We start from the raw sequence: 14,826 nt of genomic DNA on the forward strand, positions 1-14,826 counted from the left end.
TAGCCTGAAAATCACACATTTAAACAGCAGCCAGTCAGCCTCAGTCAGACCAGTCAGACCAGTCAGACCACATGTTATCACAGCGAGGAGATGAAGGTGTGGCTGCACACACTGATGAAGGTAAACAAAAAGTTCAATCAACTTAAGGAAAATGGCTTTTGAACCAAAATACAACACAAACAAATACACAATTTCTTTGTGCTCCAGCAGAAAGACACAAAATTTCTTCTTCTTTTCTTTTTCTGGGGAAACTTTTTCATTTCTTCATAAATGTCTGAGTTCAATCTTTCATATTTTGATCTTTTTATTTATTTATTTACATGTATTTCTTTAATAATCAGGAGGCTGCATGGTGGTGTTGTGTCTAACACTGTCGCCTCAGCAAGAAGGTTCCTGGTTGGAGTTTGCATGTTCTCCTCGTGTATGCGTGGCTTCTCTCCAGGTACTACGGCCTCTTCCCACAGTTCAAAGACATGCAGGTTATGTTAACTGCTCACTCTAAATTCTCCCTGGGAGTCAGTGTGAACGGTTGTTTGTCTCTCTGTGTTGGTCCTGCAGGGGACTGGAGACATGTCCAGGTGTACCTGCCTCTCACCTGATAGAAATGCAGGGAATGATGATCTGAACTTGTCAGACAGGTAAAGTTACATTTGAAATGTGGAACTTTTACCATCAGAGTCCCTCCTACCTGTCCTCCCTTCTACCCGTCCTGTCTCTACCTGTCCTGTCTCCATCTCAGGTAGAGTCTGACTCATTCCAGGTAGCAGCTCACCTGTGTGGGTGGAGAGTCTTCGTCTTCATCTCTGAACAAACTGTAAGTCTGAACTTTCCTCTTTGTTTCTGGAATGTTTGGAGAACATGTTCACTTCTGATTTCAGCTCCAGCTTTGATCACTCTGCTGTTTGAAGAAAAATCTACATGATGATCAGATTATTGATTAACTGGAATCAAACTACATGGTGATCAGTTGATGTTTATTGATAAGTTAAAGCTTCTTCATGATCAGCTGATCATTATTGATGTTTATGTTAATGATGATTTTTAACTGGATCAGCTGATGTTTTTGTTTCCTTCACAAACTGCGTCATGTTTTTATTTCCTGGAATCAAACTGTCGTCTCCACCTTAAAGTCAGACTCAGCAGCTTCCTGCCGCTTCCTGTTCCACCTTTCAAAATAAACCCTAAAATATGATGAAAGTCAGTTAAACTGTCTGATTGTAGTCGGTGATGAAGCTGTGTGCAGGTTTGATGGAGCCGATAATCCACTGTACAGCTTGACGATGATGATGAAGATGAGCAGGGACTTCCTCCTTTGTGCTGCAGGGAGCAGTTTAACGGATCAGAACCTACAGTGTGTGATTCTGCTGCTCCTTCAGTCAGACTTTCCATCCAGACTAGAATCACTTCATTTTTCCTTCTTTAACATCATCCTTTAGTTTCTGTTTGCTGACAGAAAATGTCCAACATTTCGTCCTGTTTCCTGATTTCAAATCTTCCATCTGATTTAGTTTCAGTCTCTTTTTCATGGTAATAAAAGGAGAAGAAAAATTTCCACTTTTCATCTGCTTTATTAAAGGCCTCCCAGCAGCTGAGATCTAACATGGTGCTGCTGGTATTTCCTGGTAAAAAGGAAGAAAGTTTTTAGTCTGAAAACTAAACAGGAAGAATTCTTCTGATCTTTTTAACACTGAAGATGATCTGCTGCATCATGAATCAGCTGAAATGATTCAAATGTTCAGCTGACTGAAACTTCCAGTCAAAGTCAGGGAATAAAAATGTTGTTACTTCGTCTTCGTCATCATCATCATCGTTGTGTGTGCTGGTCTGCAGCTCCATCCCTCCATCTAGTGTCCTGATAGAAGTCCAGCAGCTGAAGGCAGCTTCCTCTTCCTCACTGCTGTCTGACTGCATCCATCTGACACTGATATGAAACAGAAACTCAGAGCCAATCAGAGGAGGAGCAGCTGATCTTCCTACAGCAGATGATGGAAAGGAGGATTTCACTTGATGTTCAGATGAATGATGTGTGTTTCCTCTGCAGGTGAAGGTAGAAAGTGTGTGTGAGCTGATGTGAATGCAGCATCATGGATCAGTGTGAGGACAGAGAGGAGGGAGTCCCTCCCTCTAAAAGCACTCAGAGGTGAGACGTCCATCTCTAACTGTCCATGACTCTTCTCCATGTCACAGCTCAGAACTCACACCAAACATCTGGATTCACAGGAACAAACCTGGACCTGAAACCAGCCCTGAATCAGGACCTGAGCCCAGCTGTGTGTCCATGAAGAGTGACCGGTCGATGGGTCGGGTTATTAAGTTCAAAGCTGGAGTTTCCTCAGACCAACAGTCAGTATCTGTCAGTGTTCAGTGGAGGTTGGATCATATTTCAGATGAAAACCAGTTTCAGTTGAATCAGTTCTTGACGTCTCTGCTGAGACTAGTTTCTGCATCATGGTTTGAATTTAGATTCTGATTTGTCTTCCAGATTCTTATTTTAATAAAATGTTGAACAGTTTCAGAATTCAGCAGTGAAATAATTAAACCATCTTTATTCACAGGAATCAACCTGAACCAGAACCAGAACCAGAACAAGAACAAAGACCAGGACCAGGACCAGAAGCTGGACCAGGACCCAGCTGTGTGTCCTTTATGAGCCACCTGTCGATGGAGGCTCCTCCTTATTTCAGTTCAGAGGAACAGAGGTGAGCTGGGTTTAAATGTTGTATCAGAGTCAGATTGAACAGTTTTTATTCCAACATGTGTTTCAGCTCTTTTTCACGTTTCTATGCTCAGATGTGAAACTGATTTAATGTTCAGTTCTTTACTAAATCAGCTGAAACATCCAGATAAAAGCTCCAATAATAAAACAGTGTGATAAACATGTGAGTTTTTCCCACAGAGGAAAGTTTTCAGGAGGATTTCTCAGCAGTTTCACATTTACTGTGTCTGAGTTCAGAGAGCTGCAGAAAGTGGGAGCTCTCCTTTAAAAAGCCACTTTTCTGGTGAGCTGAGAATAATCAGCAGGACTCAGTCTCAGTGCCTGTGCTGATCAGCTGTCGGAGTCCTAACCAGGATTTTCAACACCTCCCTGAAACAGGCCCCCGTCCCAACCTGCCTGAAAGCAGCCACCATTGTCCCTGTTCCTAAGAAAAGCACCATAAGCAGCCTAAATGAATACAGACCGGTGGCCCTGACCTCAGTAGTTATAAAGAGCTTTGAGAGACTTGTCCTCCACCAGCTTAAAGGAGTAGTGCACTCAAAAATGTGTTTTGAGCTGTAAACAACACAGAATTACTTAATAGTGATGAAAATCATGTATACTGTTGATAAAAATTTGTATTTTTTTCAAATTTATTTAAAAATGGAATTTTGTGGGTAAAAATGTCTCATAACATCCTCTACAGGGTAAAACCAGGTTGTGTTTTTTGTGACATAGAAAGGTTATCTCCCTCCAGATGCAGGTAGGCGGGTCCTTGCCTTGCAGGCCTAGAAAACCACACCCACCAACGCATATGTAGAGATGTGAACTTATCTGGTGTACATCTGCTAGTTTCAAACTTCTGTTCTTTCACAGAGTTGATTTTGCTTTTGAGGGATGTAAAAGTAACACCGAACTTTATTCTTTACCTGCTGACCCTTATCTGGTAACATACAGCAGCTCAAATCGTAGGAGCAACAACTTCTAGCAGCACTTCCTGCAGCTGCCATAACCTGCTGCGATTTTCCACAATTTTCCAGAGCTGCTGGTGCTGCTGACTGGCCAGTGTAACAGCGCTAACGGCTCAAACTGATACAATTCAGGACCACCTGGTTCATGTATAGTTGAGGAGACCGACACCCCAAAGACCTCTCCTTGGCGTAGGTGCTTTGTGTATCTCGCTTTCCATTTTGCTAATGAGCTGAGCTGCTTCCTGTCAATAATTTCTGCCTGTGTATCCCGACCCACCCACTCTCCACTCCCTGATCATTCCAAACCTCGCAACCCCAACTCTTGCATCTTCAAGCAGTTTTCAAATTTGGCTGTGATTGAAGTTACGCAAACAAATAGGAGGTGGAGTTACACTTAAAGTCGTGTGCCCCTCAGAACTTTGACCAACACCAGTACGCTTATAAAGCAAACAGGTCACCAGCTGATGTCATCACCACTGTCTTCCACACTGCTATGAGCCTCTGAGAAGCAGGGAAATAGTTCGGTGTTCAATACCATCGTGCTGAACATCCTCATCAGGGAGCTCACTGACCTGGACATCCCACACCCAATCTGTGACTGGATCCACCATTTTTTAATAGACTGTCCACAAAGGGAGGGTTTGGGCCTAACACGTTGTCCACCCTGGCACTAACCCTGTGGTCTGCTTGTGTGCTTACATCTCCACACATATTCAAATGCACTGGCAGGATATAAATTCAAATATAGATCAAATTTGTTCTAATCTTTTCTAAAGAAAAAGAAAGAAAGAAAGAAAGAAAGAAAGAAAGAAAGAAAGAAAGAAAGAAAGAAAGAAAGAAAGAAAGAAAGAAAGAAAGGAGAGCGCTATGCTGGTAAAGATACATGTTAACCAGTAGGGGGTGCTGTTGCACTGTGTAACTTAATTTACTGCCAAATGGTTAGATGTTGACTGCTGGGTGATTTTTACTGATCTCCTAGATGCCAAATTGGTATATTTGTTTAAGTGAGTCTATTCCAAACAACTGATGGAGCAATATTTTGTTTATTATTATTATTGTTCACAGATACTGTTACAACACTGAGTTGTCATAATAAAGTGCCTGGCCACCGAAGCCTGTGGAAAGACGATCCCTGACCTCTTTGTCATTAGTCCGTATGTCCTGACCGACATAGCATCTTGTTTCCTGCTACCCAAACATACAAATTAGCCGCCACTAGTCCTCCCCTTCTGAACACCATCTATCACTCAATCTGCATCATGAAATTAGCAGATGACAGGACAGTGGTGGGTCTTATCTTTGGCGGTGATGAGAGCATACAGGTAGGAGGTCCAGAGGCTACAGCCAACAACCTCCTGCTGAACACCGGAAAACCAAGGAGATGGTGATGGACTGGAGAAGTAGGAGAGAAGACCCTTCTCCACTGTGGATTAATATAGTGTGTGGAAAGAGTCTCCTTCTTTAAATTCCTGGGGGTGCACATGTCTGACAACCTCACATGGTCCACCAATACAACAGTGATGGTCAGCAACACTCAGTAGTGGCTCCACTTCCTGAGGCTGCTGAGGAAATGCTGGCCGGAGACAAAGCTGCTACACACCTTTTATAGTACCACAGTAGAAAGTGTGGTAGCATGCTGCATCATGGTGTGGTATGCTGGCTGCACAGCTAAGGATAAAAAGCCCTGCAAGGGGTCATTATGACTGCAAGGAAAATCATGGGCTGACCCCCGCCCATCCTGAAGGACATTGTAAAATGTATTGGCCTAAATATGGCAAAGAAAATCCTGGCTGACCCATCACACCCCGGTCTGGGCTGAGGTCCAGAATCATCAGCAGCCGACAAACTGTCTCAGAAACTATTTTTATTCCTGGAAAACCAGACTTCTTAATACCTAATTCCCACATGCACCGTCATGTTGTGTGTTCTTATGTTGTTTACAGTATTATTTATAACATACCTCATTCAGGATTTTACAATTTCAATTCTTCCTGATTCCTCCACAGAGTGGACCAGCAGAGCTCAGAGCTTCCCAGTGGTCAGTCTGCCCAGCAGCATCAAACACAGCTGGACTCCATATTTATGGTCTGTACATGTACAACAACTACTTTTCCATCTCTTCTGTCCACATCGTCTCCATGCTGACCTTTGTAGACCAGTGGATTGTCAGTGTGTCCAACATGGATCTGATGTTTGGCTCCATGATTTCAGTCTGATTGTGTCCTTCATATCGTTTCTCTTCCAGCTGCTGGAGGACAACATGATCACTTTTGTGAAGAAGGAGCTGAAGAAGTTCCAGAAGCTTCTGAGTCCAGATTACCCAGAATGCTCAGTGTTGGAGGGTGAGGATGAGGAGCAGAGGAAGAGCAGCAGAGAGGCGTTAGTGAAGATCACAGTGGACTTCCTGAGGAGGATGAAGCAGGAGGAGCTGGCTGAGCGTCTGCAGAGCAGTAAGAGGATTTCTCTAAAGATTGAAGCTGCTGGATAAATGACACATTTACTGATGTCTCAACACATGAAACATCACATATTCACATCCTCATTCCTCAGAGACTTCAAGTCTTTACTGACTCTTCTTATTTCTTCTTCTCTTTCAGAACTTTTTGTCCATAAATTAAAATCTGGTCTGAAGAAGAAGTTCCAGTGTGTGTTTGAGGGGATTGCTAAAGCAGGAAACCCAACCCTTCTGAACCAGATCTACACAGAGCTCTACATCACAGAGGGAGGGACTGCAGAGGTCAATGATGAACATGAGGTCAGACAGATTGAAACAGCATCCAGGAAACCACACAGACCAGAAACAACCATCAGACATGAAGACATCTTTAAACTCCCACCTGGAAGAGATGAACCAATCAGAACAGTGATGACGAAGGGAGTGGCTGGCATTGGGAAAACTGTCTTAACACAGAAGTTCACTCTGGACTGGGCTGAAGACGAAGCCAACCAGGACATCCAGTTTACATTTCCACTGACATTCAGAGAGCTGAATGTGCTGAAAGAGAAAAAGTTCAGCTTGGTGGAACTTGTTCATCACTTCTTTACTGAAACCAAAGAAGCAGGAATCTGCAGCTTTGAAGAGATCCAGGTTGTCTTCATCTTGGACGGTCTGGATGAGAGTCGACTTCCTCTGGACTTCCACAACAATGAGACCCTGACTGATGTTACAGAGTCCACCTCAGTGGATGTGCTGCTGACTAACCTCATCAGGGGGAAACTGCTTCCCTCTGCTCGCCTCTGGATAACCACACGACCTGCAGCAGCCAATCAGATCCCTCCTGACTGTGTTGGCATGGTGACAGAGGTCAGAGGGTTCACTGACCCACAGAAGGAGGAGTACTTCAGGAAGAGGTTCAGAGATGAGGAGCAGGCCAGCAGGATCATCTCCCACATGAAGACATCACGAGTCCTTCACATCATGTGCCACATCCCAGTCTTCTGCTGGATCACTGCTACAGTTCTGGAGGATGTCCTGGAAACCAGAGAGGGAGGAGAGCTGCCCAAGACCCTGACTGAGATGTACATCCACTTCCTGGTGGTCCAGACCAAAGTCAAGAAGGTCAAGTATGATGGAGGAGCTGAGACAGATCCACACTGGAGTCCAGAGAGCAGGAAGATGATTGAGTCTCTGGGAAAACTGGCTTTTGATCAGCTGCAGAAAGGAAACCTGATCTTCTATGAATCAGACCTGACAGAGTGTGGCATCGATATCACAGCAGCCTCAGTTTACTCAGGAGTGTTCACACAGATCTTTAAAGAGGAGAGAGGACTGTACCAGGAGAAGCTGTTCAGCTTCGTCCATCTGAGTGTTCAGGAGTTTCTGGCTGCTCTTCATGTCCGTCTGACCTTCATCAAGTCTGGAGTCAACCTGCTGAAACAAGAACAAACAGTTTCTGTTTGGTCTAAGTTATTAAATAAACCAGATCTACAACGTCTCCATCAGACAGCTGTGGATCAGGCCTTACAGAGTCCAAATGGACACCTGGACCTGTTCCTCCGCTTCCTCCTGGGTCTTTCACTGCAGACCAATCAGAGACTCCTACAAGGCCTGCTGACACAGACAGGAAGTAGCTCACTGACAGGAGCGAATCAGGACACAGTTCAGTACATCAAGGATAAGATCAGTAAGAATTTGTCTGAAGAGAGAAGCATCAATCTGTTCCACTGTCTGAATGAACTGAATGATGGTTCTCTAGTGGAGGAGGTCCAACAGTCCCTGAGATCAGGACGTCTCTCCACAGATAAACTGTCTCCTGCTCAGTGGTCGGCTCTGGCCTTCATCTTACTGTCATCAGAAGAAGATCTGGAGGTGTTTGACCTGCAGAAATACTCTCCTTCAGAGGAGGTTCTTCTGAGGCTGCTGCCAGTGGTCAAAGCCTCCAACAAAGCTCTGTAAGTACATATATAGCAGGATGTGGAGAAATATACTGCTGCTGTTTTATAGGACAGAATGTGACAGAGAACTACTTGTCTCATTATTTCCTCTTCAGACTGAGCAGCTGTTCCCTCTCAGATGAAGGATGTTCAGCTCTGTCCTCAGTTCTCAGCTCCCAGTCCTTCAGGCTGACAGAACTGGACCTGAGTATCTCCGACTCAGGAGTGAAGCAGCTGTCTGATGGACTGAAGAGTCCACACTGTAAACTGGAAACTCTCAGGTCAGATTTCTCTGCTGCTCTCACATGTTTTTCTTTTCTTTTCTTTTTTTAACCCTGTCCTGTCCAGCATCCTAACATACCGAATGGTGGTCTGTGTGCCATATTTTGCTCGACAGATTTGGTGTATCAAGGGAGACATGTTATATACATGGCTGCCCTTGATATTTTTTTTATTATTTTTCTTGTAATCTTATTTCCTTTAGTCTTTATATGTCAGTGCCAAGCCTGACAGGTAGATAGAGGAAGAGGGGGCAAAAGGGAGAAAAGGACTATTGAAATTTATAAATAACAGTTGTCTTTGCTGCCTAAAACACATGAAAAAAACAAAAAAGAAAAACAAAAAAACAGACAAAAAAAAAACAAAACAATATAGGCTACCACAGTACTACATGATACATAAAGAAAAATAGGATAATGATGATAAGAAAAGTACAGTAGTCATCAAACGTACCTGCAGAGAAACGTACCAACACTCAAACATCTAGTCAGAAGCAGATAGAGAGACGAGCACGTTTGTGAGCATGCACGTGTGAATATGCGTATGGGGCCATGCAGCAAAGAAGAAATGCACTGGACAAAAAGACCTAAGATCCGGAGAGATCCAAGAGGATACAAGTCTCCATATCCGCGGCATATCCTGACTGTTTCCGGGGAAATACGGGAAGATTGGTCTGTAACAGATCCTATTATAGGATACCCTCCGTATACACATCTATAGCAAATCCTAGTATAGGATATGCTGCGGATACACATCTATGATAGATCCTAGCATTGGATGCCCTTCATATACACAATTTTAAGAAATCCTAGTGTATGAGATTCTCCGTATACCCATCTGTCGCAGATCCTAAGCCATATTCTCCGCATTCGTATCTGAGATATCCTCCATACATACGTCTGGAACAAATCCCATAACCCACCTCATACACAACTTCATTTTGCCCTCTCTGGTGACCCTCATTAATTTTTAACCCTTTAAATAACAGTTTGTTTGAATGACTTATTTACTAATTATTCACTATAACCGTGGCAACAGAAACTCAGACGCCGGGCTGCAGACACACCAGATCATGTCATGACACATTGCTGTGAAAGCAGGTGCAGGGCTCCGTCAGTCCAGGAGAGACGAGAATGGAGCAACATTTTGTCGTCCCGCAATGTGCACCGGTCAGGGTCCACAAACGTTAAATCTCATTCCAACGCGACACGCCAGTATCTTCATGAAATGTCACGATCAACGGCAATGTTGCTTTTAATTTTAAATAGGTTGTCTTGATTACCTTACTTACATAAATGATACAGAGTGAATGGTGGATAACATTATAAAAACTATTTAGAATAGACTTACTAGCTTGATACACATTTAATGATCAGAGTGAATTGTGAATAATATTTCTTGCAATAAAAACGATTTAGGAAACTATCTGTGACTGAAAAAATTGTGGCATCATCCTCTGGACACACAAGCTGTAAGAGCTTCACCCACCCTCTGAAATGTTTGGGTATGGCAAGCCAAAGTGGTCAAAATTCGCCACTTTATTGGTGCGTTTGTAATATGCCGTTTTATGTGGCAAAAACGGTATAAAATACGCTGTTTCTTTAAAGCTTTGGTAAATGCCGAAAAATACGACTTTTTGGTGGTCATTAAACCCTGCTTTTTGCCGCGTTCATGAACGCGCGTAGAAAGTGCTGTTTTCTTGCAATTTAATGCGCGTTTAAAATGGCGTTTTGTGCAACTAAAACGAGCGTAAAAAGCACCGTTTTGTTGTATTATAATTATCCCAGCCCCTTTTTTGTACAGCCAGTAAAATTAAACCATGATCATCCAATCAGTAAATTGTCTGCATTGTTCCAATAACCATGTCTGCTTGTGTGCTTACATCTCCAGTCATATTCAAATGCACTTCCAGGATATAGATTCAGATATTGATCAAATTTGTTTTATCTTTTCTAGAGAAAGAAAGAAAGAAAGTAAGTAAGAAAGAAAGAAAGAAAGACAGAAAGAAAGAAAGAAAGAAAGAGAATTCTTTCTTCACAGATGTTGACATACATACAGTATTGTCTGAAACCACACTGAGCACCAACCTATTGATTGCAATGAGCTCAGACTAAATTAATAGCATCTATATTTAATATTATAGATAATAAAGTGTATTTACTACTATATTTACTATAGTATATTGCACTTAAAGAAGAACAACATAAAATATAAGATAAAACCTTATTAATCCCACAACAGGTAAATTTGTGTGTTACTATAACTCAACTACAGAAAAAAAGAGGGAGAAAAGCAGATTAAAGAAAAAAAAATAAATACAAATCCTAAATACAAATGCAATAGAATGAAAACTATATTGTATACAATGGGGGAAATAAGTATTGGGCACGTCAACTTTTTTCTCATTATATTTATTTCCAAAGATGCCATTCATGTGACATTTCTTCCAGACACTGGTATTAACTCAAATAATCCACGCATGAAAAGAAATCACAAGATTCAAATCCATAAATAGTGATTATGTGGAATTAAGTGCAATAACACAGGAAAAAAGTATTGAACACACTATCTGAGACTCGTTTAATACTTTGTGGAGAAGCCTTTGTTTGCAATGACTGCTTCCAGACGCTTCTTGTATGTATGAACTAATCGCCCACACTGCTCAGGTGTGATTTTTGCCCATTCCTCCGCACAGATTGTCTTCAAATCTTGAATATTCTTTGGTGCCCTCTGGTGAACCCCTATCTTTAGTTCTTTCCACAAATGTTCAATCGGATTTAGGTCAGGTGATTGACTGGGCCATTCTAACACATTGATTTTCTTTTTTTTAAACCATTCGAGAGTCAACTTTGCCGTGTGCTTCGGATCATTGTCCTGTTGAAAGGTCCAGCCACGTCTCATCTTCATCATCCTGGTGGATGGCAGCAGGTTCATCTCAAGAATGTGCCGATAGATGTTTCCATTCATTGCTCCTTCAATTATATGAAGTCTGCCAGTACCCCGAGATGAGAAACAACCCCACGCCATGATGTTTCCACCACCAAACTTCACTGTTGGTATAGTGTTATTTGGGTGATGTGCAGTGCCATTTCTCCTCCAAACATGGTGTGTAGTATGACAGCCAAAAAGTTCAATTTTGGTCTCATCTGACCAGACAACATTCTCCCAGTATTCCACAGGCTTATCCAGATGCTGTTTAGCAAACTGTAAACGAGCTTCAACATGCCTTTTTTTGAGGAACGGAGTCTTGCGGGCTGAACGTCCATAGAGGCCATGGCGGTGGAGTGCATTGCCTATCGTTTTCTCTGTAACACTTGTACCTGCTGCCTCCATGTCTTTCTGGAGCGCTTTCCGGGTGGTCCTTGGCTCTTTGAGAACTCTTCTGACCATCTTTCTGACTCCCTGGTCAGAAATCTTGCGAGGAGCTCCTGTGCGCAGCCTGTTGATGATAAGGTGATGCTTCTTCCACTTGCGGATAATGGCCCCAACGGTGCTTACTGGAATACTCAGATTCTTTGAGATAAGTCTATAACCAGTTCCATTCTGATGCTGAGCAACAATCAGGCTGCGAAGGTCTTGAGAGAGCTCCTTGCTTTTACCCATCATGAGATGTGTCTTGTTTGACTACTTAGTAAAAAAAACAACCTGTTTATAGGGCCATCAATTAGCACTAACCCAGCTGATGTTGGTTTGCACTTATAGGAAGTACAAAGACTAATTACTTTCAGGTTTGAGATGGTATGGTGCCTTTCCTTGCCAAACTATACAGCTTTCCCATGGTGTGTTCAATACTTTTTTCCTGTGTTATTGCACTTAATTCCACATAATCACTATTTATGGATTTGAATCTTGTGATTTCTTTTCATGCGTGGATTATTTGAGTTAATACCAGTGTCTGGAAGAAATGTCACATGAATGGCATCTTTGGAAATAAATATAATGAGAAAAAAGTTGACGTGTCCAATACTTATTTCCCCCATTGTATATACCCAGTGCAATGTAGATATTTTATCTTCTTAGTTCGGGGGACTGCCTCATACAAGAACCAACTTTATACACAACCAGCTGTAATTGACCAGTTATCATCATCGTAGGCAGGTCAGCCACTGCCAACGCGATAGATTGAGATGTGCTGTTCAGTGTGTGAGTGTTGAACTGAGGCGAAAGTATTACGTGATAACGCAAAAGAATCCATTCAGTCATAAAGGATGGCAACTGGAATGGATACATCATCAATAAATCATATCAAGTAAACTTTGCTGTCTAAAGACAAGCAGCCACAGCAGTAAAGCAGCAACATGCCTCTTCGTCTGCACCTGGAATTAATCCGTCAAAGCACCACAACATACTTCCTCTGTTAACAGAGAGAAAGAGAAATGCAGACCAGAAACACATAAAGAAACAAAGCAAAATTGCATTAAAGGGGCTGTGCATGCTCTTGTAGCCAATTATCTGTCAGATGAGCCCCTATTGCGATGTAAAACAAAAGGAAAACAATACAAAAATCAAAGGAATGTTTTTTTTCATATAGATATTCCATCAGTAACTTTCTCATACTAAGCTACTACTTCCAGAATGTGGTGCACTATATTAAAAGAAAAATCCAAGCAAACATAAAAGAACTGTAGACTAAATGGGGATGAATTATTATTATTATTGTTATTATTATTATTATGGTTTTTATTTGTTTTCTTTTGTGTCTTTTTCTTTATTACTGTTTTATTACTCTTTTATTTGCTTTTACCACTTGATCACGTTTTTATATTATATATATTGTAGAATCTTGGTGAAAGACACTTTGGTCAACTGTATTGTTTATAAAATGATGTATAAATAAAGTGTAGTTGGAGTTTGAAACAGATAACTTACGTGGATCTTTCTACAACACACTACAACGCATTTCATAATCATCTTTTTAAAGCTAAATTACCTTGTGGTCATTATAAATGTTTCTGACTAATCTTTTTCAATGAAACATGAAGAACAAACTGTGACATAGACTTAGACTGTGAAACCTAGAACTGTGTGCATTCCCAAGCTGTCCACAGTTATCTGTCAAAAAGCGCTGTGGACTTTTTCAGTGGCAAGTTAAGGGCGTGGCACTCCAGTATCTTGATATCATATATCTGTGGCTGAAGGACAGGATCCTAAACATGTATTTTAATATGTTATTTATGGACATTTAACTTTAAGCACAATTAAATTTTGGTGGCAGATTTCTGAGGACAAAAAGGAGAGCACTTATACTTTTTGGATACTGCTTTAAGAACACAGTGTTTGCGGTTTCCAGGTCATCACATTACAACTGAATCTGTAACAGGTTGGTTGTTTGAGGGACAATTGATGTGGCGTATAGTAACTTACAATCACACAACCTCGCTAATGTAATGATTTTTCAAGATGAAGGCATTTCTCCTTGCAGTTTGTCAGATTTGTAGTGCAAAAACTTGTTTTTATATTGGCATGTAAACTAAGGCGTCTTAGACTGGAACTTTATCATAAATGCCTGTTTATTTCTCCTTGTATCAAGCTTGTATTTCTCTGAAACATTTCATTCATTTTTTTATGTAAAGAAGCTATCAAATGGGTTTTTTAAAATGTAATGTATGATCTAATGTAAATTTTTTACAGGTTTATCTTGAGCCAAAACAGATTAGAACAAATTAGAATAGAACTTTATTTGTCATTGCAACAAGTGCAATTGTCTGAAGCAAAAAACTGTAATGTAAAAAATATGTAAAGAAGAAAATAATGTTTTACTTGGGAGAGCAGCCCAGTATGAAGTGTTTACAAATCACTAATTGCTTAAACAACACTATCTGCCACACAAAGTCACAAATATATTTTAACATTGTACTTGCAGGGAACTGATCCAAGCTTATGTGCACATACTGGATATTCAATGCAATCTACATTCAAGCATTTCATATTAATGAAATAAGAGGAGCAATTAAAAATTCCAAAATAAACACACTGTTCTTTTAGCGAAAAATGTCTTCAGAATAGAGTCACATCAAGAAAAATCACATGACTAAACACTTTAAACAGCTGCATACATTCCTCATAGAGAGTAATACTAACAGCAGTAGTAACAGCATCTCACATTCAGACAGTTTGAAATTATAATCACATTAGAGATCTAACATTACTCCTTCCTGATTTACCAGGTACAAAACAATATACAACACTCTATATTGTGTAAAATGATTGTTATACCCAGGCACATATGTGCCCATCTATGAACATGTAGTGCAATAACATCCATAAACAGGCCCATGCAGGTAGTGGCTGTACATAGGCCTGTTCTGTAGAAGGTGCACGCCAGCAGCCTCATCCTTGTTCATCCTCTGGACGGAGCTGGAAAGGGAAACCGGTACAGAGGAGATGACCATGCTGCAGTCTGATGGAGTCGGTGGTGATATGGAGTATTCCTTAGAGACTCCACTAGGGTCAGAGAGTAGGCTGGGAGAAGGAAACAACATTTTAGATCATATTTATTATCATCAT

At 41.3% G+C, this 14,826-nt stretch overlaps 2 protein-coding genes across 2 annotated transcripts in view; both read left to right on the forward strand.

Moving 5' to 3' along the window:
- Positions 1 to 14,826, forward strand: part of b3gnt9 (UDP-GlcNAc:betaGal beta-1,3-N-acetylglucosaminyltransferase 9) — a 615,230-nt gene that overhangs the window by 20,517 nt on the left and 579,887 nt on the right. The gene's annotated exons all lie outside the window — the stretch shown is intronic.
- The window catches only part of LOC121646917 (NACHT, LRR and PYD domains-containing protein 9-like), a 30,903-nt gene continuing 18,158 nt past the window's right edge, over positions 2,082 to 14,826 (forward strand). The window contains exons 1-6 of the mRNA XM_041996030.1: positions 2,082 to 2,140; positions 2,221 to 2,343; positions 2,556 to 2,699; positions 5,673 to 5,751; positions 5,912 to 6,116; positions 6,264 to 8,058. Of these exons, the coding sequence (XP_041851964.1) occupies positions 2,085 to 2,140; positions 2,221 to 2,343; positions 2,556 to 2,699; positions 5,673 to 5,751; positions 5,912 to 6,116; positions 6,264 to 8,058 (2,402 nt within the window). The 5' untranslated portion in view covers positions 2,082 to 2,084. The remainder of the gene's footprint in view (positions 2,141 to 2,220; positions 2,344 to 2,555; positions 2,700 to 5,672; positions 5,752 to 5,911; positions 6,117 to 6,263; positions 8,059 to 14,826) is intronic.

This window comes from Melanotaenia boesemani, chromosome 10 (assembly GCF_017639745.1).
Source record: "Melanotaenia boesemani isolate fMelBoe1 chromosome 10, fMelBoe1.pri, whole genome shotgun sequence".
Classification (NCBI taxonomy): domain Eukaryota; kingdom Metazoa; phylum Chordata; class Actinopteri; order Atheriniformes; family Melanotaeniidae; genus Melanotaenia; species Melanotaenia boesemani.